General features: G+C 44.2%; 2 protein-coding genes across 3 annotated transcripts; both read right to left on the reverse strand.

Moving 5' to 3' along the window:
- Nucleotides 1–1,106: 1,106 nt before the first annotated feature.
- Nucleotides 1,107–3,899, reverse strand: pomk (protein O-mannose kinase). Its single transcript, XM_007912496.2, is given in 3 exon segments — nt 1,107–1,320; nt 1,323–1,986; nt 3,419–3,899. Coding segments are annotated over 3 exon segments (1,053 nt in total). The 5' UTR covers nt 3,701–3,899; the 3' UTR covers nt 1,107–1,213.
- Nucleotides 3,900–7,980: 4,081 nt separating this feature from the next.
- Nucleotides 7,981–25,324, reverse strand: fnta (farnesyltransferase, CAAX box, alpha). Of its 2 annotated transcripts, none has more exons than XM_042339378.1 (10): nt 25,181–25,324; nt 24,087–24,219; nt 18,825–18,910; nt 16,074–16,188; nt 14,531–14,635; nt 14,307–14,433; nt 13,284–13,432; nt 10,774–10,836; nt 9,733–9,904; nt 7,981–8,732 (listed from the first exon to the last, which is right to left on the reverse strand). In XM_042339378.1, exons 2-10 carry the CDS (start codon nt 24,200–24,202, stop codon nt 8,508–8,510), a joined length of 1,158 nt encoding a protein of 385 aa, XP_042195312.1. In that variant the 5' UTR covers nt 24,203–24,219; nt 25,181–25,324; the 3' UTR covers nt 7,981–8,507. The 2 variants fall into 2 exon arrangements, with proteins under 2 accessions (XP_042195312.1, XP_042195309.1); XM_042339375.1 differs by lacking the exon at nt 25,181–25,324 and adding an exon at nt 24,328–24,354.
- Between the last annotated feature and the right edge of the window lie 719 nt (nt 25,325–26,043).

Below are 26,043 nucleotides of genomic sequence, written 5' to 3' on the forward strand. Positions count from 1 at the left end.
AATGTGGGACGGAGCTCAAGCGGGTGGAGGCAGAAAGGCGGAATGGTCAGGATCCATTACCTACCCTCCTTATAAGTGATGCAGCACTTGATTGCAGAGCAACAAGATTTGTACAGCAGTAAGGTTTGCATATTCTAGACATTCTGATGTGTCAGAAATTTGGGTATTGACCTGGATGAGAATGTTTCATTCACAAAAGTTTGTTTATATCACAGTTTAGAGAGTCTACATGGTTGCATTTAATGACCCATGGTCACTGAACTGTGACATAAACGAACAGTTCACTGACCCTGCATTCTCTGAAAGTCTCTGTGGCTGATTTCGGCCACCTTTAAAGTTCTCCCATTTCTCATTTCCACAATTACATGTTTTTCAGAAGTTCTCCTTTTGCATTACTGGGGGTATGTAATGTTCGCTTCTGTTATTAAAGTTGTCAAAAACATTGAAATAATGTATCTCCACATCCGCTAGCTACATTCTATTACATTCCAACATTTACACTTCAATGTAGCTTCCCGTTGCATGTTTGTAATCTTAGATCCAGTGGATACATTTCTAAGGCTGACACTGCAACATGGGTGACAGGAGACATGCTATTCAGCTTTCCGCCGTTGCTTCTAATCTTAACCAGTCTACCAGGACTATGCTGATATGCTAGTATGAGAGAGGATGGCTACAGCATTCACCTCCAAATACACAGTCACTGCAATCTGAAGAAACTTTGTAAATTGCTTTGAGATGTTCAATGTTATAAATAACACATCTAGTGCAACAATTAATATTATTATTAGAACAGGACTTAATTTGCATGTCGTTTTATTTCTAAGCACAAGTGGACAAATGTCCACCATTAGCTGTTAGGCCAGGAGACTGACAGTCTTCCAGCCCTGATTTTAAAATCTATGTACTGAATTTATCGCAGCAAATGTCTACAAATCCATTTCTCAATTCCAACAACATCCATCCAAAGTCACACAAAGCTGCATCTTCACAACCCTGGCATAGGCTTGTCTGCTGGACAGGAAACCTATATGGCTGGGTTTACACCCTGATAAATTGACGTTCGGGTTCACCTGATAATTTGCCCCTAGAATTGCACACTCTTCTTTTTTTTCAAAACCTCTAATATAGAAGAAATTTTATTGGGAGAAAATGTACAGCACACCACAAGAATTAAGTTCAATTAAGAATTAAGTTCCCCCAACTTAGTTCCTTACAGGTCGTTTCGTGGGTCAGGCACATCTGCTTCTTGTGTCAGTGAGGCATACACAGCTTTGTAAGTCTGAAGAACAGTTTGAGCAGAAGGCCTGTGCTGTGGGGTTTCCCTTTGCAGTCCCGATGTAATTCAAACAAGTGAAACCTCACTACATCACTGCCTTCCACTTGCCCCAGCAAAAAGTCCACTACATTGGGGATTTTCCACACATCTGTTTTTTCATCATACGAAGGCATGAGGTGGTCAGAAAACGGAAGTTCATGGGCATAGGGCCAGAGCTGCTCTGGAGCCACAAAGTGTCCACTCAGCTCCCGGTGACCACACTTCACTAATACCCCAGAGCTCCGGTTCACAACTGGAAGAGCATCCAGATCATTAACTATCAGGTGCAGCTCTGACGTCAGCAAATATTGGGACAAAACTTTATCCAGGTCATTGGAATCGCACATGACTCGGGTGCCCAAGGGGCTGTTGTGCAGATAGTTCAGTACAGACACGTATTCAATCACGAGGTGAAATCGAGTCCTCCAAGTATTCAATCCCAGGTATCTCTCTTGTTCCATCACAGCATTGAGATTGTTCAGAGACCCCAGAGGGTGGTACTTGGTGAGAATACTGTGATTTTCTTCACAGAATCCTAACAATTTGACTACATTCACGCTTTGTAAACCTTTCAGCATCTCCAGTCCATGAATGAAGTCAGCCTTGAATTTAGGGACAGCAAGTCTGGAAAGAGCAACTTTGTTTCCTCTCCAAAGAGCCAGGAAAACCTGCAGTAAAAACACAGACAGATGTATTCACACACAGGCAACAATGACTAATTACACATACTGTATATGTTACACAGTAAAGTTGTGAAACCAGGGATTTCATGAAATCCCTGAAATTTTCAATAAAATTGTGAAAACATGAAATCACTGAAATTAAGTCAGGGATTTCATGAAAAAATGGTTATTTCATCATATTGATAACTTTGTCTTGACACTTGTTAGCCTCATCAACAAATACATAACATATTATGAAAATTAATATTTTATTCACCATAAACTTAATGTGACATTTCATTCACTGATGAGTTAAATGTTCATTTGTTAACACAAGTGAGGCTTCCATGACACCGGGAGTTACATTTCAACTTTGCTTTGAAGCATTTACAATGGTTAGTCTGACATTTCTTCTGACCACAGTCACACTTCATAAAGTCTTGTCCACCACAAATAGAGTGTGCAATGACAGCTTCACAATGTTAGCAAGTGTATAAAATAGTATATAAATTATATAAGTTGTATAAAATCCAATTCAATTCAGCCCATCATCACATGTGCACTTAACCGCAAGAGTTGGAATCACATGAGCAGCAACAGTTTGTGATGTTGGTGGCAACCTGATGATCCAGATGTCAGACATTTTAGTTCCGTCCTTGCTAAAAATGACCAACTTCCAGGTCATCAAGTGGCACCAACGTCACTTCCTGCTTTGCACACATGCAAGACACAGGCTGTGATATCAATAGCAACCCGATGACCTGGAAGTTGGCCATTTTTTTTAAAGCACAGAAATTGGTCTTGTTATAATGCTTGGCATTTGATGGCATCTTTATGAATCCAATAGTACCATCCAGTGGCCAGAGAGAACAATGCACCACTTTTATCGTATGACAAGCACGTACTTCCAGGCCCAAAACATGCTCTTTGTGAGGCTGCACAGTAACTGGGAGACAGTGAAAATGCCAAGAGCAGCCAGGAAGTGGAGGTACAGGCGCGCTGGAGCTCGAGCCGTGGAGGAGTTTGGCAGTGACATGGAGGAAAACACGGAGGGGAAATTCAGGCAGATGTCAATGTGACGACCATCAAGTAAGAGTTGTACAGTCAACTTGCAGCTTGTTAACTTCCTTGATCACGGCTTTTTAACTGGAACAAAAACTTCAGTAGCAAAACCCGCCATCGCACTAACCGGCAGTCAGGAGTCAAGTATACACTTGAAAGAAATGGAGTGAGAGAGATGGCAGACCGATACAGTACAGAATAGATAAATAGATGAATCAACACTTTCCAGTTACCTGATTCAAAGAGGAAAGAAGTATAGACTAGAAAGAAGTGGAGCTTCTCCTCATGGGACAATACATCATAAGCAAATAAATAAGAAGAAAAATGTGGTTTAACAATAAAAAGGTTCTGGGGAATATTTTGAAGGAACACTCACCTGCTTGACGGCACCTTGCCCGATCAGCTCCCTTACAATAATGTCTCTTTTTATCACCTCACAGGACAGCCAGGGCAAGCAGTCACTCATTTCTCCCAGTTTAAAGTAGCCTTGTGGACATTGGCCTACATTAGCTTCTTCAGGTCCCTTCACATTGTTCGGCAGCTCCATTCTGATGTAGGTTGCAACCATAGCAAAGACAGCAACGAGAGGCACAAATCCCAGACACACCCACAGTGTGGTCAATGAGCCATCATTACCACCATCGTCTCTCCTGGACATTTTCCAATCCAAACTGTATACAAAGGTTTCAATATATATATATAATCAATACGAAATGGCTGTAATGTTGATGACTTGAGCTCAATTTGTGCACAGGTTACGGATTGGATAAAACAGTTGCTCATTCATGTTACACTCAATCTGAAAGTGTGTTCATCTAGAAATACAGTCACTACACTTTACAGAAATGTTGTGAAATCCTTTGAGACGTTCTTGATGTGACAAGCACTGTATCAAATACAGAGATTATTCTTATTAAAACTTTGATTTAGCATCAGCTAACAGGGGGGGGGTGTTGCATTGTCAAAGATGCCGTCCTTCGGATGAAATGTTACAAACTAATGTCCCATCTGCCAGTTCAGGTGGATGTTAATGATCCCATGGCACTATTCGAAAAGAGAAGTTTCTCCCTGGTGACCTGGCGAACAAAACAAAGTTGTTTGTGGGACATAGCTGTACACAATTGTCCTGTCATGTTTTCCCACAAATACACAGTCACTTCAATTCACAGTGAATCCTGTAAAGTGGTTTGAGTTGTCCTTAAATATGATAAGATATACTAAATGCAAGGATTATTATTGTCATTATAATTTAGTGTACACTTCATTTCCAACATGATAGAAAACACAAGACTGGCTGACATTATGCACAGTACTAAGAATCACCTACAAACATTCACTGCACTTTCCAGACACTTTTGTGAAGCACTTCAAGATCTATTATGACAACAGGATTTAAAACTTGATATTTGGAAGCAAATAACAATTTTGATTTGCAAATAAGTTTGCACTCTTGCTATGAAATCTCCCGTGGGGATACATGGATGTGAGCTCTCTCTAAATGATAGCTGATATTAATTAGTAAATGCTCCTGAGCAGCGCGGACAGCAACACAAGTCCTCGTTTGCCCACAAAACCGTCCCTCCGCTTTACTGTATAGCCTGCGGACCATTTTTTGGGACTTTGTCCTGATGTGAAAGGCGCCCAACCAAATGTAAGGATTATTATTATTATTATTATTATTATTATAAAAAAGCATGTGAGTGCATTATTGCCTTCCTCCAGACCTAGCCAGGACACATACACACTGTAAACTATCACTGACTCCAGCAGTAAAGAACCAACAAACCTCAAACATATAGAAAATCACTGACACTTGGCTTAATGTTAAATGTTTTTTTTAAAAAAATCACATGAATCATATTTTTTTAAAAAACAGTCCATCCATCAATAACACTTAACTCCAAAGAATACCAAATCAGAACGTTAGGAAAAAAAAACGCTCAAAACGCCCTTCAAATAAAATGCGTTAAAATCGCATTAAAACTGTTAAAACCTCAACCAAAAAAAGCATTTTTTTAAAAAAAAAAATTTTTTTTTTGTTTTGTTTTCTTTTTTTTAAAAAAAGAGTCAAACTACAATTGCAATGACATTTGAATGTCGTTTTTTTCTGCGGTCGAATGGGAAGCCTCTGAAAGCGGCCGTGGACGAGCACTCTCACCGACCTGGTGTCACTTTGTCAGCCGGCGGAGGGAGCTCTGTGAGCGGCCGGCGGCTCAGCCTGGGGTCGGTGGGAGGCTGAGAGGCTCGGCCTCTGTCACGCACCTTGGAGATTGCACCTCCACAACAAGCAGCCTGTGCACATGCATGCTCCTATGCACATGCATGCACAACCAGCCTTGTGCATGCACACACACACACACACACACACTGGATCTTCACACCCCTCAAACACACACACACACACACACACACACCAGCACCTCCTCCACTGCACAGCAATCCCGACTGCCAGCTCCACAGCGACGCCTGGTCCCCCTACATCGCCTCCCACGTTGCCACACATTGCAATCATAAAACCTACCCACAGGATCAATATTTCATGCTCAAAGCAAAGCGTAAAAATACTTTGTATATTACCTGGATGCTGTGTCCACACACGGTGTGCATATTTGCACATGCAAGATACATACCTGCGCCTGTGTAATTAGAATTATTGATGCATGCGATGAGCTTTTGCAATATTTTTTATTTGCACACAGAAAGTGCATACGCTGTACATCTTTACACAGATGTGTGGGGAGTATGAGTGGTGAATAGGCGAAGGAGAATTCAAGAGGGCTAAGCGAAATAATCCACAAAGAGATCATTTTTTTTAAAAAAGGGTTTCAGCAAAAGGATTTTGGGAGACAAGATCAGGCAAGATATTTCAGTACTGGGCTTCACTTTGAGGGTAATAGATGATATTCACTTACCTCTAAACAATCTGAGTTTTAGCAGTCACATTGCGGGAGACCAGCACCTAACCAGTAACTACTTACTATAAAATATTCAAATCAAAAATGATTTAAAACTCTGCAAGAGCTGATCTGCAAATTACACAGATCTAGACGCAAATTTGAAAAAATTGTATGGGAACTTGGATGGGTTGGCTAGATGGATCAATATTTTCCTGCCTGAAATTGTTACTGTGTTGTGGTGTGGTGGTTGAGGCGAAATCCATATTAGCTTTTAAGAGGGAATTAGATAGAGCTCTAAACAAGAGTAATTTGCAGGCATTTGGGGAAATGACAGGTAAATGGGACTGAATGGATTGCTCTTTTAACAAGCCAGCAAAGGCATGGTGGGCTTCTTCTGTGCTGTAAATATCAATGTACGATCAATCTGTTCAGCACACTGTCTGCCTTGTGTCTTCTTGGAATCCTCTCTGGTTGCGCGCAATCGTTCAGGTGACTCAGAGATGGAGATGGACTTTTCAGCAGGATCAGAACCAAAATAATCTAGGCCCAAAAGAATCACACTTGCACACCCCAAAACAACACTCTACTAACGAAGGTTATCACTTGAAGCCCCATTTTGGAGAAGTCTTTGTACATCAGAAGACAAAAGGTGTAAGTTTGGCTCTAGAAGGGCTTCATGAAGTTCAACATGAGTTTTAAACCCATTAACCAGAGACCGAGGAGGAGTCAGCCAAGAGTGGTCTTATTTACATGGGAATCCTCAGGTATCAAACAACGTACTTCACGTAATCAGCAAAGTACACAGCAGTGTCTTCATATGGGGACTAAAAACATCATGTGGGACAGTAAAAACCCAGAGAGAATATCCCTTCCTGTGAGTTAATCATGGATCAATGAAATAGTCCTCAGCAGACATTGTCGATCTGTTATCGGTTGATGGCGGAAGTGGCAAAGAGTAGCCATTTGAATCATTTTATTTTATGTGTTCTCCCATTTTAACACTCTCCCCCATCATTCACAGCTGGGAGAGCAGGCAGACAATACGGTCTAGGTCTCCAACCAGTGTCATTTAGACTCTGTATTCATAAAATGCCTCATCACCTGAAGCCCATAGTCTTAAAGTTCAAGGTCATCCAGAATGCTAGAATTTTTTCCAAGTCTTAATTTGAAAGCCGTTTTTCTGCAGTTTTTTTTACTGAATTTAAGAATCTTCCAGTCGTCTTACAGCAACAAGCATAAGCCATTTCCAGCTTCTGATATCCATTTGCCACTTCCCCAGACTGCATCCTACAATCTGAAGTAAGCACGTGAAAATGGAAAGTGTAAATCAATGTATGAATACAAAAAGATCAAAAACATCTTACACATATATAGCGCCCCTCATGCAGGGTAGCGTCTCGGAGCGCTTGACAGTGGCTGAGCACGATACTGAGCCGGGGGGGGGGATAGGGAGGTGACTTGTAGGCACAATTGAACAGGAAGGTCTTCAGGTGCAATCTAAAGATGGGGAAAGAAGGGGCCAGGCAGAGGGATAGAGGATGAGTGTTCCAGTTTCAGGGCATAGTGGCTGAAAGCACGGCCCCCAACGGTGGAACAGAGAGCACGAGGGACATGCAGGAGGCCAGAGCCAATCGAGCAGAGGCAGCGGGTAGTGGATTGGGGAGTGAGCAAGGAGAGGTAGGGAGCTACCAAGCAATGAAGGAATTTGAAAACGAGTGTGAGGATCTTGAAATCGATTATTTAGTACTTAATACTATTAAAGGGAATCGATAAATATTTGACAATAATAATCCTTACATTTGACACAGTGACTTTCATGTCAGGACATCTCAAAGTACTTCCCATGATTTACTGTAAAATGCAGGGACTGTTTGCAAATACCTTTTTCCCAGTTAAAATTTGGGGAAAACGCAGGTAAGTGGAACTAATTGGATAGCTCTTTCAGAGAGTCAACACAGACACAAAAGTCCTCCTTGTTTGGGGGAATTTCTATGATTCTAAGATAACCAGGAGCAGTTACCAAATGACCAAAACAATTGGGTCAGTATAAATGTCTCTTTAATTATATTACAAGAATGCACAATTTATTCACGCACTTTCACAAAAGCTGGCGTCAGCAATCGCCCGTTAAAAACTGTACAGTACTTTTATTTCAGTCTTCTTATGTGAATGTTTTAATTGGAATTATGACAGCTATAAAATCCAAGTGGCAAGCATATCATTACAGCTTAAATATATTTCAATCTCTCTCCCCTTACCATCAAGTCAATAAAGCAAACAGAACTCATTCAGCTTCCTCTCCGTTTATTTTGTATGTATACATTCAGAAGCAAACAAAGTGACCAAATGTGGTTTTACAGTTGTTACTTAGTCCAGTCTTCGTGCTACAAAAATAATAATATTTACAAAAAGGTAACAGAATGTTTAGCAAATTGCACATACAGGATTGGTAAGTAGCTGATGTTGAGAGAAGCTTAAATATGAATGTTAACAACTCCATCAAAAAACATATTGATCACAATTTTGTTCGCTCTCCATACCGGGTAATGCAGACTACAGCAATGGTCTTTAGTTATTATAGCTATGTTCAAGAGGTAGGTCCTTTTCAGTTGACTCACTGTCTGCTTTTTCAGTAGACTCAATGTCCTCCTTTTCAATTGGCTCAATATCCTCCTTTTCAATTGGTTCAATATCCTCTTTATTAGCGCCATACTTGATTTTCAGGCTTCGACCAAAGTATTTCCAGTATTCCTGGCGGATGGTATCTTTTGATGTAGCCAACAAGTCACACAGCTGCGAGGGATGGAAAAACAAATTGGTTAAAAGCAAAATGCATTTGTTTCCACTGGTCAACGAGTATGTAACCGGAAGGCATGAATTTAAGATTATTACTACACCCCCCCTCAAAAAAAAACAAGGGTAAGGTTAGGAGAAAAGAGATCTTTAATTTTATACAGAGTTATAAGGACATGAAATATTTCTTCCTGTATTTGGTCTAGTGCATTACAGGAGAATCCCTCCACTCCTCTGCACCCCTCCTACCTCTCTGACCTCCTCTCTCCTCAAAACAGTGCCCGTTGCCTTCGCTCCACCAGGCCTGGTTTCCTCCTTGTCCCCACTCCAACCTCGGCGGCCGTGCTTTCAGCCACTATGCCCCAAGGCTCTGGAATTCCCTTCCTCACTCCCTTCGTCTCGCTCCCTCTCTTCCTATTTTTAGGTCTCGGCTGAAGACCTTTCTTTTCGACCGCGCCTTTGGTCACCTTCCCCCCCCTCCCCGTGGCTCGGCCCCGGGATCCGTTACTATGAAGCGTTCTGAGACGCCGTCTGGCGTGGATGGCACTATATAAATCCAAGTTGTTGTTGAATGTCTCAAAGCGCTTCACAGAATTTATTGTACTGCAGTAACTGTATTTTGTAGGTAAACATAGCAGCCAATTTTGCACACAGCAGCAGCAGCCATGAAGTGAATGAACAATTTTATCTTGCTAGGACACCAGGAGAAATTCCTTCTTTTTTCAAACAGTGCCATGGGATTTGTAAGGTCCACATGAAACGCAGTCAAAACCTCAGTTTAACATTTCACCCAAAACATGGCTTCTCGAGCAATGCAGCATTCACCCAGCATGGCATTGGAGCAGCAGCCTAAACAATGTCAGTTGGAAGTCCGAACATGGGGTTTGAACTCAAAACTTTGATTCAGAAGCGAGAGTCTACCAATTGAGCTGGACTGATGTCTGTGACCAATCACAAAGTAATATTATTGGATTCAAAGAGTAAACTGTCAGTGATGTACCTCCAGTGCTTTGGCTAGAATCTCCTCCTTGTTCTCACAGTTGTTCTCTAAAAAGTCTTCGTACATGTCCACCAGGAAAGCGAATAAGTAAGGGGAACTAGTCATCTGCTGCAGTTCCAGGATTTGATTCAACAGTTGAGGGTACGTGGATAGACAGAGATCATGCAGAATTCTGGGGGAGGGAGAAAGAAGGTCAATCAGGGTTGATTTCTCAAATTATAAAGTGAATTCCAAAATAAAATTCAGAATAACAGTTAAACAATAATCCTTGCATCTGACACAGCACCTTATCACATCATCGTGATGTCTCAAAGCGCTTCACAGAGAATATTGTAAAGTGAATTGACTGTAAATTTTTTGGACGAAATGTGGCAGCCAATTGCGTACAGCAGTGTCCCACAAACAGTCATGGAGTAAATGACCAATTTGTTTTTTGGAGGGGCAGGGGTTATTACCCTTGAAAAGCGATCTGCCAATTGTTGATTGACAAACAACTGGGTTCCTACTTCCTGCTACGTAAACTGAGGCGTGTGGAGTAAGGAAACTTTGCCTAATGTTTCGCCTCAGCCGGGAATCACACTCGGGTCCTCTCGCTTGTGAGGCGAGAGTGCTATGCTACGGGACTTCTCAATAAAAATCCCAAGAAGCATTGCTGTCAGCATTTTGTCCAACTCCAAAAAGAAAGCCTGTCTCATCAGAAGTGTGGACTGATGGCCCGTGGAACTGACCGGCCAGATGTACTCTAATGTTATTTTACAGTCCTTTACATTCCTATGTTCTCACGGTGGCAAGATTAAAACTAACCTCTTTCCTACATATAAACTAAGATTGATTACTGAACAATATTCTCCACTTATCACTAGACTCTATGAAGATCATTGCTGATTATTAAAAACGCTCACCAAGTTCAGAAATAAATTCAAAGTGGTAAATTCAATTCCCCCTTATGCACGTTTCATGCAGGATACTTTTATGACCCGAAAAGCACCACAATGTTAACAGGTATATCAGCTTATAATTCTAAAAAGAAAATAAACTTACCCTCTCAAGTAACTCCAAGCACTTTCATTATGAGGAGCTTTTTTTATTAACTTCAAGGTGTACCTGCAAAGTAAGATATATCTATAAGAGGCAAAGTAATTAATAATACGTTCATTTGATAGAGTGCTCTATTGCGTTGGTCAGACATCTCATAGCACTTCACAGGACTTTCATCCTGAATTGTATTTCGTAGGCAAACATAAACAACCAATTTGCACACTGTAAAGTCCCACAAGGAGCCTTAAAGTGAATGACCAATTTTATCTGGTGGATTGTTGGCCAGGACACTGGAATAAACACCTTTCTCCATTCAAGTTGTGCCATGGGACCTTTAATGTCCACGTGAACAGGCAGTTGAAATGTCATATAGCAGCAGGAAGGAAATTCAATGGGAAAAAATAATTGAACACTCTATATTTTAAACAGAAAAAGGTCCTCCGGGCTTATTTGATCTCAGTCTTCCAGAATACAGACCCTACTGTCTTCCCATCAGCAAGGTTCCTAAATGAATCCCGAGTTCTGGGCTCAGCCACCTTTCCTGGTAACCCATTTCAGCCGCTGATTTACAATTACAATCGGAGATGATGGGGCAGTTAGTAAAAACAGGAAATATTATGCAACTTGGCCCACAATCTCCTGTGCGAAAGGCTGAAATTGAGTCTATTCAGCAATGTGGTGGCAAAGCACACTGAATCATTTTAGCCTGAGCTGAGTTCATAGCTGAGCAGCTACGTGCCTATGACAGGACATGGGGAAGGAGGGAGCAAGGAGGTGGGAAGCGGGTGGGCGGAAAAGAGAGAGAAAACTGGAGGGGAAAAAAATTGGGAGCCTCTATTAAACAACACTCCTTACACTTGTCAAAGAATAGCAGGTTTCGAGCTGGCCAGCCAGCCCAATGAGTGGGATTCCAGCAAGTTTAGGACATACACCAGGAAGAAAATGGAATCAAGCGCTCCGGGATGCTAGCCAATGTGAAGCCACTATGTAAATGCAAATTGTTGTTGTAATCAGCACCTGGAATGGGTTAACAGGAAAGGTGGCCCAACCCAGGACATTAGACTCATTTAGGAACGGTCTAATGGGAAGGCGATAGGGTTAGTATTCTGGAAGACTGAGATCAAATAAGGTCAGAGTCTTTTTCTGTGTCTTTTTTCTTAAAAATTGGAGTGTGCACAGTTTGTTTTGTCTAACTTTCTTCCCACTGCCATATGCCCGGGTAAAGAAAAAAGAAATGCCAGGCATGCAATACAAAGCAAGGAAAACGTGACACACTTAATGCAGTGGTGCACCACAATAATGCAACGTTTTCAATGAGGCAATTGATCATCGATTGTCCCAATTAAACACTGCTAGACATTGGTTAGATAACTGACAGGGAACTGGAGTGGTAGATGCTTTCAGTGGAAATGTTAAACTACCTCTTGTTTCAAATATCCATTAGATGCCACTGACATATGTCTGACTTTTTTGTCTTTTTAAAACAAGTCTGCTCGTTCCACTTAAATTAAACGAGTCTCTAGGGCTCCATGGAGAAGCTCTTCAGCTGAAAGGCTATTTTTCCCAAAGGTGACCTTTCAATATGAAAGGATGAAGTAATACAACTTTACATTCTAAATGTACTCTGCCTACCTTGCCTTCCTATCCCCACATTTGTTTTCTATGTATTTGAGTTGAAGGGTATATCCCGCATAGTGACACATTAACAGATTGCTCTCAATGAAGTACAATCACCAGTAGATTCAGTGAGAGGGCTGCGGAGTCTAGCTTGAAGTAATGAACAGCAGGAATGGTTACCGAGTAGGAATAGTTGAGGCCAGGGCATTGTACTTGTTTAAGAAACAACATTAGAAGATCGGTTTGGATGAAGAAGACCCTTCGGCTCACTTGCTCATATCCTTCCAGAATAGCTATCCAACGGTCTTCCCAGTTTAATAATAATCCTTGAATTTGATATAGCGCCTTATCACATGTTCGAGAAATCTCAAAGCGCTTCACGGAATATACTGTAAAGTGAATTGATTGTATATTTTGTGGGCGAAATGCAGCAGCCAATTGCGCACAGCAGTTTCTCACAAACAGACATGGATTGAGTGACCAATTTATTATTATTATTTGTGAAGAAATTATTACCCCGGAAAAGCGATTCATCAATCGACTAAGAACCGGGTCCCTACTTACTGTTAGGTAAACGGACGCGTATGGAGTAACAAAACTTGCCCAACGTTTCGCCCTGAGGTCTTCCCAGTTTGATAATGAAAAGGGATGTGGTAGGGATAGGTGTTCTGGAAGGATCTGATTAATTGGTCCGAATGCTTGAATCTCCCTTGTGAGGGAGAAGCAGTCCCTTACACCTCAACGCTGCTCCTCTCAACAGTGAACCACTATTGGTACAGACTATGAACTCCGCCACCTCACCCTGAGAAAATACAGGCGTCTTGAGTAGCCAGAAGGCTGGGATGCAACAAGACCCTTTAATTACTAATAAAATGTAAAAGCAGCGGAAGACTAACTGGACTTCTTGGTCAAGGACTTCGGGGTCTCTGTAGCCCGTGGTGTTTGAGATGACGAAGTAACGCTGGTTCCATGCTGAATTGTTCCGCACATCTTTCTCCAGGAGCTGATCCACATAGTCCAGCTCATTGTCCCACAGCTTGTATTCCTGTACAATACAAGAGGCAGGAACAGTCAGCATTTTGCACAATATTGCACTGGCATACTAATATCTGCGTTTGATCCAGCTTTTTTCATGTTGAGAATATGTACATAGACCTTTACAGGACAAACAATAAAGTAGATTGACTGTGTGTAGCAGTCAAGCTGCGTCCATTGATATCCCACAAACAGACATGAAATGGGTGATCAATTTTTTACTTGTAATGACCCTTGCACTTGATATAGCACCTTATCACATCGAGACATCTCCAAGCGCTTAACAGAATATTCTGTAAAGTGGAGTGACAATGTATTTTGTGGGTGAAACATGGCAGCCAATTGCACACAGCAGTGTCCCACAAACAGTCGTGGATTGAGTGACCAAATTATTATTCATTTATTTAAAGAGATTATTACCCCGGAAAAGTGATCCACCAATCAACTAACAACCGGATTCCTACTTACTGCTAGGTAAACAGAGACATATGGAAAGAGTAAGGAAACTTGGCTAAGTTTTCGCCCTGCCCGGGAATAGAACCCGGCTCCTCTCGCTTGCAGGGCGAATGCTCTAACTAGTACACTACAATACAATCCTGTGAAGCTCTTTGAGATGAAGACAGCATGGCCGGTGCTATATCAAATGCACGTATGATTATTATTATTGAACCACTATCAATTCTGAAATCCTGAACTGCCCATCAATTCTTTTACAGCTCTCAAGAATTTGCAACCAAAACTTCAGGTATCTAATTTGATTACCTGGAGCTAAAATATTTGTATGGTTTAGGTATGCTCAGTAAATGAGAAAGATAGCCCAGATCTTAAGTGATCGGTTATCTCCAATGCAATGGGTTCAAAGAAGAAAGAAGCGCTTACTGTACCTTAATTACCCATTGCCTGTGTTGCCAGGCATGGTAGTTCTTTGCATCTTGTTTGAGGATCCCAGAAGTAAAGTCAAGTTCCTGTGAAGGGTCTTTCAACCATTCTACAATCTTCTGTCTGTGATACCTGGCAACCAACACGTAAGTTAGAAAGTGTTCTTTTTTTCTCCCATTTAATAAGCTGGTATCATTAACATGGCAAAGCAACTTTTTTTTTAATATACCAGACTTGATAGTTTTTGGGCTGCTCCTCAATAATATCCGAGATGTAAATCAATTCTGTTTCCAGATCCTTGTTCAAAGATTGCAAGAGAACTCGACGGTAATGCCTGAGGGGAGAATTATATATTAATGTATAAAATTCACACACACCTGCACGCTGAAGCAGCCAGTATTTTAACCTTCTGCAACAGGTTGCTATTGAAAGACCCAAAGCTTTTATAATAATAATCCTTGCATTTGATAGAGCATCTTATCAAGTCGTTGAGACATCTCAAAGTGCTTCACAGAATATACTATAAAGTGAATTGACTGTATATTTTGTGGGTGAAACGAGGCAGCCAAATGCACACAGCAGTGTCCCACAAACAGTCATGAATTGAGTAACCACATTTTTTTGAGGGCTTACCCCTGGAAAGCGATCTGCCAATTGACTAACATCGGTTCCCTCTGACTGCCAGGTAAACAGAGGCATGTGAAGTAAGGAAACTTGGCTAAGGTTCCCCCCCGGGAATTGAACACGGGTCCTTACACTTGCTACGGGACTCCACGTTTCTTACTTCCATGTGGGTAAGCTCCTGGCTTCTGCTTGGCATCTCCCCGAGATGAAATGGGCAAGATTGGCACAATCCTTACCACCTTGTTATTCACCATTATCACACTGTGCTAGAACCAGAAATTCTGGTGTTGTGCACGATGGTTCTTAGTGACAAGTATTCAAACTTGTCACTAAGATCCATCATGCACAACACCAGAATTTCTACATCATAATCATCTACTTCTCCAGAGCATGTCAGACAGAAAAAAAACTCTTCAGCATTTGATGTACACCAGGTAGTCCTACTTTTTGGCTGCCGCTGGCCAGATTCTCTATTTGAAAAAGGTTTGCTGGTCAAATAAGCAGTATTTTGTATTCCAGAAACATAGCATTTACACAGCATCTTTTTCATGTTGGAAGGACATCTCAAAGCACTTCTCACTGTTGGCTGGGCACCTGAGCTGGGGATGGGAGCCGAAGGTGGTGGTTTGCGGAGGAGAAAAATGACCGAAAGCGTGGCCAGAGTTAGGTTGTGACTTGTCTTGAACAAGGGGAGGGGGGTAGTGAGTCGGAGGAACTCCAGGAATTCAACTACAGAGAGCGTGGACAAAATGGCGACTTGAAGCAAGCTGGAGTTTGCTCTGCTGGGTCGGGAGGTTGCAGAGGTAGTGAGGAGGGTTTGAATGCAGGACATAGAGAAGTTTTTCACTGGGGAACGAGGGAGCTTTCTGGGAGCCGAGCTCGCCCGGGGGAGCGCCGAGTGGGCCTGGGGGAGCGACACAGAACCTGTGTGAGCCGCTAGTTGGTCCACGCTGGTCTACTTAAACGCTTACCGTCCGCAACCAAAACTCTTCAAATTATTAGGATTTTCTTTAGCTTCACTGACAAAATTCAACAGTAGCAGCATGGAACAGGATAAGTAAATTGCAAAATTCTCTTCTCTGCGCCTTTTCTAAAGCAATTCCGGTCTGTTTCTTTTTAAAAATGTTAAAAATGAAGAGCCATCTCACCAAACTGTGTAATTCGCAGCATTCAGCTCAATTGCATCCGTCGTCAGATTAAATGCTCGATTACTCCGTTCATCAAGCTTCAAGACAGCTCTGAAGTAATCATATACATCTTGAACTAGTGGAAAAGTGAGAGGTAAAAAAGCACCTTTAGAAAAACTGATGATTTTCAACCCAATTAAACTCACTGAAAATAAGAAATGAAATGAGTAAAGAAATGAATTTCGAAAAGACTTTTTTTAAAAAAAACTCAATGCCACATCAAGCTTCTGATCCCAATGGTATATCTGCTAATGGCGTCATGACGTGGACCTCTGAATTTGCTGTGTTCTTCACAGCGTCTTCAGCCACTACTGCTCTCAGTCCACCTTCCCTTCTTCTAAATTTGCTCATATTCAAACCTGTCACTAAAAAAGCTGATCTGCTTACTTATCAGACTGCTGCTCTACTGTCCCTCTTGCTGTACTTCATATTCATGGAATTTACCATCAACTCGAATTATCCATCACTTTGAAAGCTCTAGCCTAATCCCAGATTTCTAGCATGGACAATTTGGGCCAAATGGCCTGTTTCCGTGTCATATCATTCTATGTATTTCCAGTATGGTTTACATTCTGTAGGCTTCTCAAGGGATCTTCTCAACTATTCTACATATCTGCGGGCTTTGCCCTTGAACAACTTAGGGACTCGTTGATCAATATAACAACAACAATAATCCTTGCAATTGATACTTGTGCTTGATCACCTTGGTGAGATGTTTCAAAGCAGAATATACTGTAAAGTGAATTGACTGTATACTTTGCGGATGAAACACAGCGGCCAATTGCGCACAGTAGTATCACACAAACAGTCATGGATTGAATGATCAAATTATTATTGTAGAGGCAGGGAAACATTTAGTAAACTATAACACAGTTAGATTTGATATAAAATTGAAAAAAGGGGTGCTGTGTGAGAGATAAAGCTCACACTGGAATGGAAAAAAAAATTAAGGAGATAAAGGAACTAGCAGATACCTTGGGTAGAAAAACTGGCAGATAAATCAATGGATGAATAGTCGGAAACTTTCAAATATGGAATGGATAGATTGAAAACTGGACATATTTCCACAAGAAGGTGGTGTAACAAAAAAACTAGGGTTCCATGGATTAATTTTAAAAACTTAAAAAAGAAACACATGGTAAATCTAGAAGTAATGCAAAAGAAAATCAATACACAGACAAACTTGTTCAAGCAACTAACTCCATTCAGAAACAACCCCATTAACAACCACCCTAGAACAGCCTAACTCAGAGGTCACTCGTTGTTGAAGACAGGTTTGATTTCAATACAACTTAAACTTATATAGTGCCTTCCATATCGAGTGGATGTCTCAAAGAGCTTGATAACAAACGGAATATCGAAATTATAGAGGAGAAGTAAAAGAGAAAGGTTGCAAAGTCTAAGAAGGATTGTGATAAAAGACTGGCAGGCAACAAAGAAAAATACTAAAATAAAATTATAAATACATACCAAGCAAAAGAATTGTTAAAGAAACGGTAGACCCAATTAGAGATGAAAGAGAAATCTTGGAATGGGGTTGAAGGAAAAGCAGAGACATTAAATGTGTTATTTCACCTTTTTCTAAACAAAAGAGGGCGATAGTGGGTTTGCGAGGATAGAAGAGGTGGAGGTGGAACAATTTGTAGAGAGAGAAATGAAATCCACCCAAAAAAAATTTTGATCGAAATTCAAAGTAGACAAGTCACCAGGGCTCAGGGACCTGGAACACTGAGGGAAGTCAGAGAGGCTGATAGGAAGTGTGTTTGAGGTTTGATAAAAATAGACTGGGGAAGTTATTTCCATCGGTCAGTAATTTGAAAGCATATATTTAAGATATAACACAGAGAGTTGTTAGGGCACATAATGCCCTGTGGTCGAGGCAGACTCCGTATTTGTTTTTAAAAGAGGGAATTATATATATATGTGAAAAGGAGAAATGTAAAAGGGAATGTGGAAAAGGAAGAAACATGGGACTAAATGGATAGATCTTTGAGACAGTCAGGACAAGCAAAATGACATATACAAATTTGCACAAATATTTCAAATTTAAAAATTATCTCCTTCTGTGCTGAAAATTTCTATGGTACTATAACAAGCCTCACAACCTCTTCTGATCTCAAGTGGGATCTCACATCTCCTCAGTAGCTAAAGCTGATCCAAGAAACTTGGTATCTTCTTTTTGTGACAGATATTTTTCTTATTGCCCCTCTTTCTTCCCCCCACCCCACTTCTCCCCTTCAACAAGTTTTAACTTATCTTTTAAAAAAAAATCTGAAATCTTTTGGGGAAGACATTAGGAAAAGGAACTTCCATGTTATAATTCTATCTTCATGTAATATTGGCTGTGAATAAAACAAATGTCTGTTCAATTAACAATCGAGCCTGCCTGTGACATGCTGTTCTCTTTGATGGGGACCTAGCGATGTTAAGAGAGTATGCACACTTCTGACAAAACAAGAAGACTGATTATTTGTTTGCAACACAGACCCGATGATGATGGCAGAGGGTAGCTGTCTAACAGTGGTTCAGATAGTAGATGAGAAAGACAGCTTACAGGATCACCAGAGACTGTTGGAAGAAAAATAATACTCTAACCCTTCCCCCACCCCACCGGCTGCCAAAACTCAAGATAGAATTTAAAAAAAGTCTTCTTAGACCTCAAGGACCCTCTCCACTGCTATCTACATCTGGAACCCTTCGTTCAATACTCACAGATCTCAGAATAAGCAATCTGAACAACTGGATTTGGTCCATCATCCTGTGGAACGGGATCGATATCAGCCCATTCTTTTCTGTCTCTGTTGATAAAGGATGAACCTCAATTAATATTTCTTGCCCAAAATTGGAGCTGAAATAATTTTTTTCTGCCTTGGTAATGATGGAGTCAGTGCAATGTTAGCAGGTCTTTACAATACTCTCTCTGCGTTGCATAGAGATCTTATGTGTAAAGTTCAAAGAAACCTAAATAATAAGGCACACTATATGACCTACATCAGTAACTCAAAGACTCCCATTTACTGCAGCTAAACAGGATTTTTGTGAAAATCTAACTTTGCACTTGAGATCATAAGAGATAAGGAGAGCTGTACTCAACCGCAGGTACATAAATGACTACAAATCCTTAAGAGGAAACAAAAAGTACCAGGCATATGTACCAGCACTGCTTTCCCTCTCCAGCCCCACGATGCTGGGTCTCACTGAAACCCTAATTGAAATGCTGTAACTCAAACACAGGTCAGAGATCAAACCTCAGGCCTTACCAATATAACTGAATCAGCAACATTTACAGAGTGCATTTGCCCACTTATCATCATAATTGCATTTCATATAGTGCAGATAATGTTAAAACGTCTCAAAGTGCATCACAGGTAATGGTCGTGCAGGGATTGTGTGTTTGTGGGCTAACTTAACAGCCAATTTGTGCACGTGTAAGTTCCACAAGCAGCCATGAAGTGAATGACAAATTTAGCTGGAGGATTGCTGTCCAGGCCGCCAGGAGAAACACCCTGCTCTTTCCAAATAGATTCATCGGAACTTTAATGTCCGTGTGAACAGGCAGACACAATTAAATATCTCATCTGAAGGACAGCACCTCTGACACCCCAGCATTTCCCCCGCTACTGAAATGTTTAACAACAGTAACGACAAAATTACATTTATAGAGCGCCTTTCAGATCGGGAGGACATTCCAAAGCGCTGAACAGTCAGGTGTCGAGGCCCGAGCATGGGGGAGGGGTGGTGTAGGGGTGAGGGAAGGCAGAGAGGTGGGAGGGTGACCAAAGGCATGGTCAAAGAGAAGGGACCTTGAAGGAGGCAAGGGAGGAAGCGAGGCGAAGGGACTGTGGGATGGAGTTCCAGAGTGTGGGGGCAGAGAGGCTGAAAGCCCGGCCATCAATGGTGGGGTGGGTCGGGCGGGAGACAGGAGTCCGCTGAACGGAGGGAGCGGGCAGATTGGTAGGGAGTCAGCAGATCAGAGAGGTAGGAGGGGGCAAGGCCATGGTTGGCCTTGAAAGTGAGGACGAGGATCTTGAATTCGATCCTCTGAGGGATGGGGAGTGAGTGTAGTCGGGCGAGGGTTGGAGTGATGGGGTCACGGAGCCTGGTTTAAATACTGATAAAGGGCTTCAACTCACAGGCAAAAGTGCTATTAACTGAGCTAAGCTGATGCCAGAGCCAAGTTGGTAACACTTTTTCATTCATGGAGTCACGGACTAGGAGTCCAACTACGTTTTTATATTGCTTTCAGCACAGTTTTTACAATGCACATGGCCATAAAGCAGCCTGTGGAAATGGACCATTAAAGACCTTTTAAAATACAGTTTGAGTGATGCAAGGTGGAGTATGAACATGGTGAGTGGATGGTAATTAGCGCCTTAGATTAATATTCTTTCCATGCTGAGTTGACTCCGTTAGTTATCCTGTGAAGCATTTTGGGAGGTCGTACTGAAACACGTCAAAGAATATAATGAAGTGCAATGACTGTGTGTGTGGGTGAACACAGTAGCCAACTCGCGCACAGCAATGTCCAGCAATGCTCACAAAAGTTTGAGTTGCCGCAGACTGACTCAGGATGAAAAGGCTGTCTTAGAGCCACTGGCAGCAGGACTGGTTCTGACGGCAAATGCCCCTTTGCCTCTCCCAGTGGTGTAAACAGTGCATAGATCGTATGACATCATCACCTCCCACACGTGATAATAATAATCCTTACATTTGGTACAGCGTCTTTCACACCGGGAGGGCATCCCAAAGCGCTTCGCAGAACATACTGAACTGCACTGACTGTGTGTGTTTTGTGGGCAAACAGAGCAGCCAATTTGTGTAGAGTGATGTCCCACAAACAGCCATGGAGTGACCAATTTTATTTGGGGGATTATTGGCCAGGACACCAGGAGAAACTCAGATAGCATCCAAACACGCAATGCTTTTGTGTACGTGATACAATGTTGTCACTCTTTCTGTGAGTGCATGGGAGGTGGTGAGCAAACCGAAAGCTGCACTTGCACATCAAGAGACTTTGTCCCAGCATATTCCCCCATATTCTCCTCTTGCTTGACGCACCATCAGTCAATCAGTGAGAGATAAGTAACAAAAATATAATAATCCTTGCATTTGATATAACGCTTTTCACGTCTTCAAGACATCTCAAAGCTCTTCACATAATATACTGTAAGGTGAATCGATTGCATATTTGTGGGCGAAACACGAGAGCCAATTGCGCAGTTTCATTTTCTTGAATCTTAAGCCTTTAAATTTGCAAAGCAGTCTCCACAAGAAGCACACTACACTTTGCAGTAAATCCTGTGAAGTGCCTCGAGATATCCTCATAATGTGAATAATAATCCTCGCATTTGATGTAGTGCATCATCATGTCATTGAGACACCTCAAAGAATATATTGTAAAGTGAATTGACTGTATTTTGTGGGCCAAACGCAGTAGCCAATTGCCCATGTCAATGTCCCACAAACAGTCGTGGATTGAGTGACCAATTATTTTTGGGATGATTATCTGCTAATTGACTAACAACCAGACTAACAATTGACTATTTACTGCTGGAGAAACCGAGGCATATAGAGTAAGGAAACAACAACAACAACAAGATTCCATTTATAAAGCGCCTTTCACGTCGGGAGGACGTCCCAAGGCGTAGCACAGTTGGGTCATGACCCGAGCAGGGGGAAATGGTCATGGTAGAGAGTCGAGAGGGGAGCTGAAGGCTCGGTCAAAGAGAAACTTGCCTAAGGTTTTGCCCTACCCAGGAATCGAACCCGGATTTTCTTACTTGAGATGCGAGCGATCCAACCACTATGCTACGGGACTCCACAAGAAAAGTGCTGTATCAAATGGAAGGTTTTTCCCCGCTTCGGATAAGATATGAAAACGAGGTCCCGTCTATCTGTTCAGGTGGACATTAATGATCCCATGGCACTATTTCGAAAGAAAACCGAGTCACTCACGGGGTCCTGGCCAACAATCCCCCAAATAAAATTGGTCACTCCCTCCATGGCTGTTTGCAGAGTGTTGCTGTTCCCAATTGTGCTGCTGTGTTTGCCTACAAATACACAATCACTCCATTTCACAATAAATCCTATGAAGCTCTTCGAGATGTCCTTCCGATGCTATATCAAATGCAAGGATTGTTATTATTTGTTTTTACTACGCCTAGCTCTAATCTGCCTGTTCTATCATCGTGGTTTTAGTCTTATAGCTCCAGTCTAGTTATCCGGGTGCATATAAAAAACACGCAACATAATAATCCTTGCATTTAATATTGCGTCTAATCACGTCGTCGAGACGTCTGAATGGGCTTCACGGCGTATATTTTGAAGTGGCTTTGACTGTATTTTGCGGGTGAACACGGCAACCCGTTTGCGCGCAACAACCTTCCGCCGCAAACAGCCATGGAGCGAAGTGGGCAATTTTCATTTGGGGGATTGTTGGCCAAAGCACCGGAAGTCCTGTGGCTCAGTGGTTAGAGCACTCGCTTTGCAAGCGAGAGACCTGAGTTCAATTCCAGGCAGAGGGCGAAACCTTGGGCAAGTTTCCTTACTCCACACAGAGCCTAATAATAATCCCTCCAAAACCCAAAACAATAATAAATTGGTCATTTTCAATCTACGACAGTTTGTGGGACATTGCTGTGTGCAATTGGCTGCCGCGTTCGCCCACAAATATACAGTCAATTCACTTTACAGTGTGTTCTGTGAAGCGCTTTGGGACGTCCTCCCGACGTGAAGAGCGCTATATCAAATGCAAGGATTATTATTATTATTATTATTAAGAGGGAAACTCGCGTCTCTTTTCGAATAGCGCCCCCGGGACCTTCACTGTCCCTCTGAACAGGCGGACGGGATCTTGGCTTTAACGTCTCATCCGAAAGCCGAGACCTCAGACAATGTAACACCCTCCAACATTGTATAATATATATATACACACACACACACACACCAGGGAGGGCTTCTGAGGACCGGGCGCCATATTGGAGAGACATCCTGGGCCGTAATAACAATATTTTTTGTTTTCTTTCCAGAAACATAAACGTAACATAATCTATGGGTTATGGAGGGAGAGGGGAAGGGGAGAGGGAGGGGAGAGGGAGGGGGAGGGGAGGGGAGAGGGAGGAGGGGAGAGGGAGGGGGGGGAGAGGGAGGAAGAGAGGGAGAGGGAGGGGGGAGAGGGGGGGAGAGTGAGGCGGGAGGGGGGGGGAGAGGGAGGAGAGGGAGGGGGTAGAGTGGGCGAGAGAAGGGAGGGAGAGGGAGGGGGAGAGGGAGGGGAGAGGGAGGGGGGAGAGGGAGGAGGGGAGAGGGAGAGGGGGAGAGGGAGGGGGGAGAGGGAGGGGGGGGGAGAGGGAGGGGAGAGGGAGGGGGAGGGGAGGGAGAGGGAGGAGGGAGAGGGAGGGGGAGGGGGGGGAGAGGGAGAGGGGGGGAGAGGGAGGGGAGAGGGAGGAGGGGAGAGGGAGGGAGAGGGAGGGGGGAGGGGGGAGAGGGAGGGGGGAGGGGGGAGGGAGAGGGAGGGGGGAGAGGGGGGGAGAGGAGGGGGAGGGGAGGGAGAGGGAGGAGGGGAGAGGGAGGGGAGGGGGGGGAGAGGGAGAGGGGGGAGAGGGAGTGGGGGGGAGAGGGAGGGAGAGGGAGGAGGGGAGAGGGGGGGAGAGGGAGGGGGGGAGGGGGAGAGGGAGGGGGGAGGGGGGAGGGGAGAGGGGGAGAGGGGAGAGGGAGGGGGGAGAGGGAGGAGGGGGGAGGGGGGGAGAGGGAGGGGGGAGGGGGGGAGAGGGGAGAGGGGGGGGGAGAGGGGGGGGGAGAGGGAGAGGGGAGAGGGGGGGAGAGGGGGAGAGGGGAGAGGGGGGGGGAGAGGGGGTGAGAGGGAGGGGGGGGAGAGGGACGGGGGAAGGGGGGAGAGGGAGGGAGGAGGTGGGGAGAGATGGGGAGAGGGAGAGGGAGAGCGAGTCAGACAGACAGTGATGGAGAGGCCTTCGGTACCTGTAGAATACATAATCCTCGGCCCCGGGTGAGCTCCTGCAGTCCGCCTGGGCCTCAGGCGGGGCCCCGGGGCAGCGCTGCTCCTCCCGACCCGACACCACCTCCTGCTCTGACATCCCACCAGCTCACTAACCACCAGCTCACTAACCCCCCCCACCAGCTCACTAACCAGCTCACTAACCCCCCACACCAGCTCACTAACCACCAGCTCACTAACCACCAGCTCACTAACCCCCCCCACCAGCTCACTAACCACCAGCTCACTAACCAGCTCACTAACCCCCCCACCAGCTCACTAACCACCAGCTCACTAACCAGCTCACTAACCCCCCCACCAGCTCACTAACCACCAGCTCACTAACCAGCTCACTAACCCCCCCCACCAGCTCACTAACCACCAGCTCACTAACCAGCTCACTAACCCCCCCCACCAGCTCACTAACCACCAGCTCACTAACCAGCTCACTAACCCCCCCCACCAGCTCACTAACCACCAGCTCACTAACCAGCTCACTAACCAGCTCACTAACCCCCCACACCAGCTCACTAACCCCCCACACCAGCTCACTAACCCCCCACACCAGCTCACTAACCCCCCACACCAGCTCACTAACCAGCTCACTAACCCCCCCACCAGCTCACTAACCCCCCACACCAGCTCACTAACCCCCCCCACCAGCTCACTAACCCCCCCCCACCAGCTCACTAACCCCCCCACACCAGCTCACTAACCAGCTCACTAACCCCCCACCAGCTCACTAACCCCCCCACCAGCTCTCTAACCAGCCCCCCACCAGCTCACTAACCAGCTCACTAACCCCCCACACCAGCTCACTAACCAGCTCACTAACCCCCCACACCAGCTCACTAACCAGCTCACTAACCCCCCACACCAGCTCACTAACCCCCCACACCAGCTCACTAACCAGCTCACTAACCCCCCACACCAGCTCACTAACCAGCTCACTAACCCCCCACACCAGCTCACTAACCCCCCACACCAGCTCACTAACCACCAGCTCACTAACCCCCCACACCAGCTCACTAACCACCAGCTCACTAACCCCCCACACCAGCTCACTAACCCCCCACACCAGCTCACTAACCACCAGCTCACTAACCAGCGCCCACTGTCTGACTGATTAACTCTCTCCCTGACCCCACTGTCCAGATCCCACACTAATATACCCACCGACCCGCTCAGCTCAGCTGCCCTCCCTGCCCTCCCTGCCCCCCCTCCCTGCCCTTCCCTCCCCTCCCTGCCCTGCCCCGCCTGCCCTCCCTGCCCCCCCTCCCTGCCCTGAGTAACTCACTGGTCAACCCCCACTGTCCAGCACAGTCATTGACCGAGTCAGGAGGATGCCCAGAGCCGGCGCCTCCCTCTCTCTCAGCGTCACTTCCCCCTCCTCGTCCCTCCCCACTCACAACAAGTCACCAGCAGCACAGACAGCAACAGCGCAGTGAAGCTTCCCTCAGCTCTCACTGCTTAGTAATGTTACCTTTTATTATTAACTCGCCGACCACCACCACCAACCCCTCCCCCCCTCCTCCTCTCCTACTGAAATACCACTCTGTGCTGCCACAACAAAGAGTCCCCCCCCCCAAAAAAAAAACAGATGATTTACGATTATAACCTAATAATAATTATAATGATAATAATCCCGGCCTTTGACTTCTTCGCTCGTTGTTGGATCGTGGAGCCCGTCTCAAAGCGTTTCGGAGGATTTTACTGTGAAGCGCAGTGACCGTACCTTTAGGCCAACCTGGCACCCAATTTGTGCGCGGTCATGAAGTGAGGGAGCGATTTTACTTGGGGGGGGTTGGTTGTTGGCCAGGACATAGGAAGAAATTCCATCTCTTTTTGAATAGTGGGATGGGATCTTTAACGTCCACTTGAAGGACAGAATTTCCAACAAAGTGGCCCTCCCCAGCACTGCACTTGTGTGTCAGGCTGGAT

The sequence above is a fragment of the Callorhinchus milii genome, unplaced genomic scaffold (assembly GCF_018977255.1).
Source record: "Callorhinchus milii isolate IMCB2004 unplaced genomic scaffold, IMCB_Cmil_1.0 Scaffold1, whole genome shotgun sequence".
Classification (NCBI taxonomy): Eukaryota; Metazoa; Chordata; class Chondrichthyes; order Chimaeriformes; family Callorhinchidae; genus Callorhinchus; species Callorhinchus milii.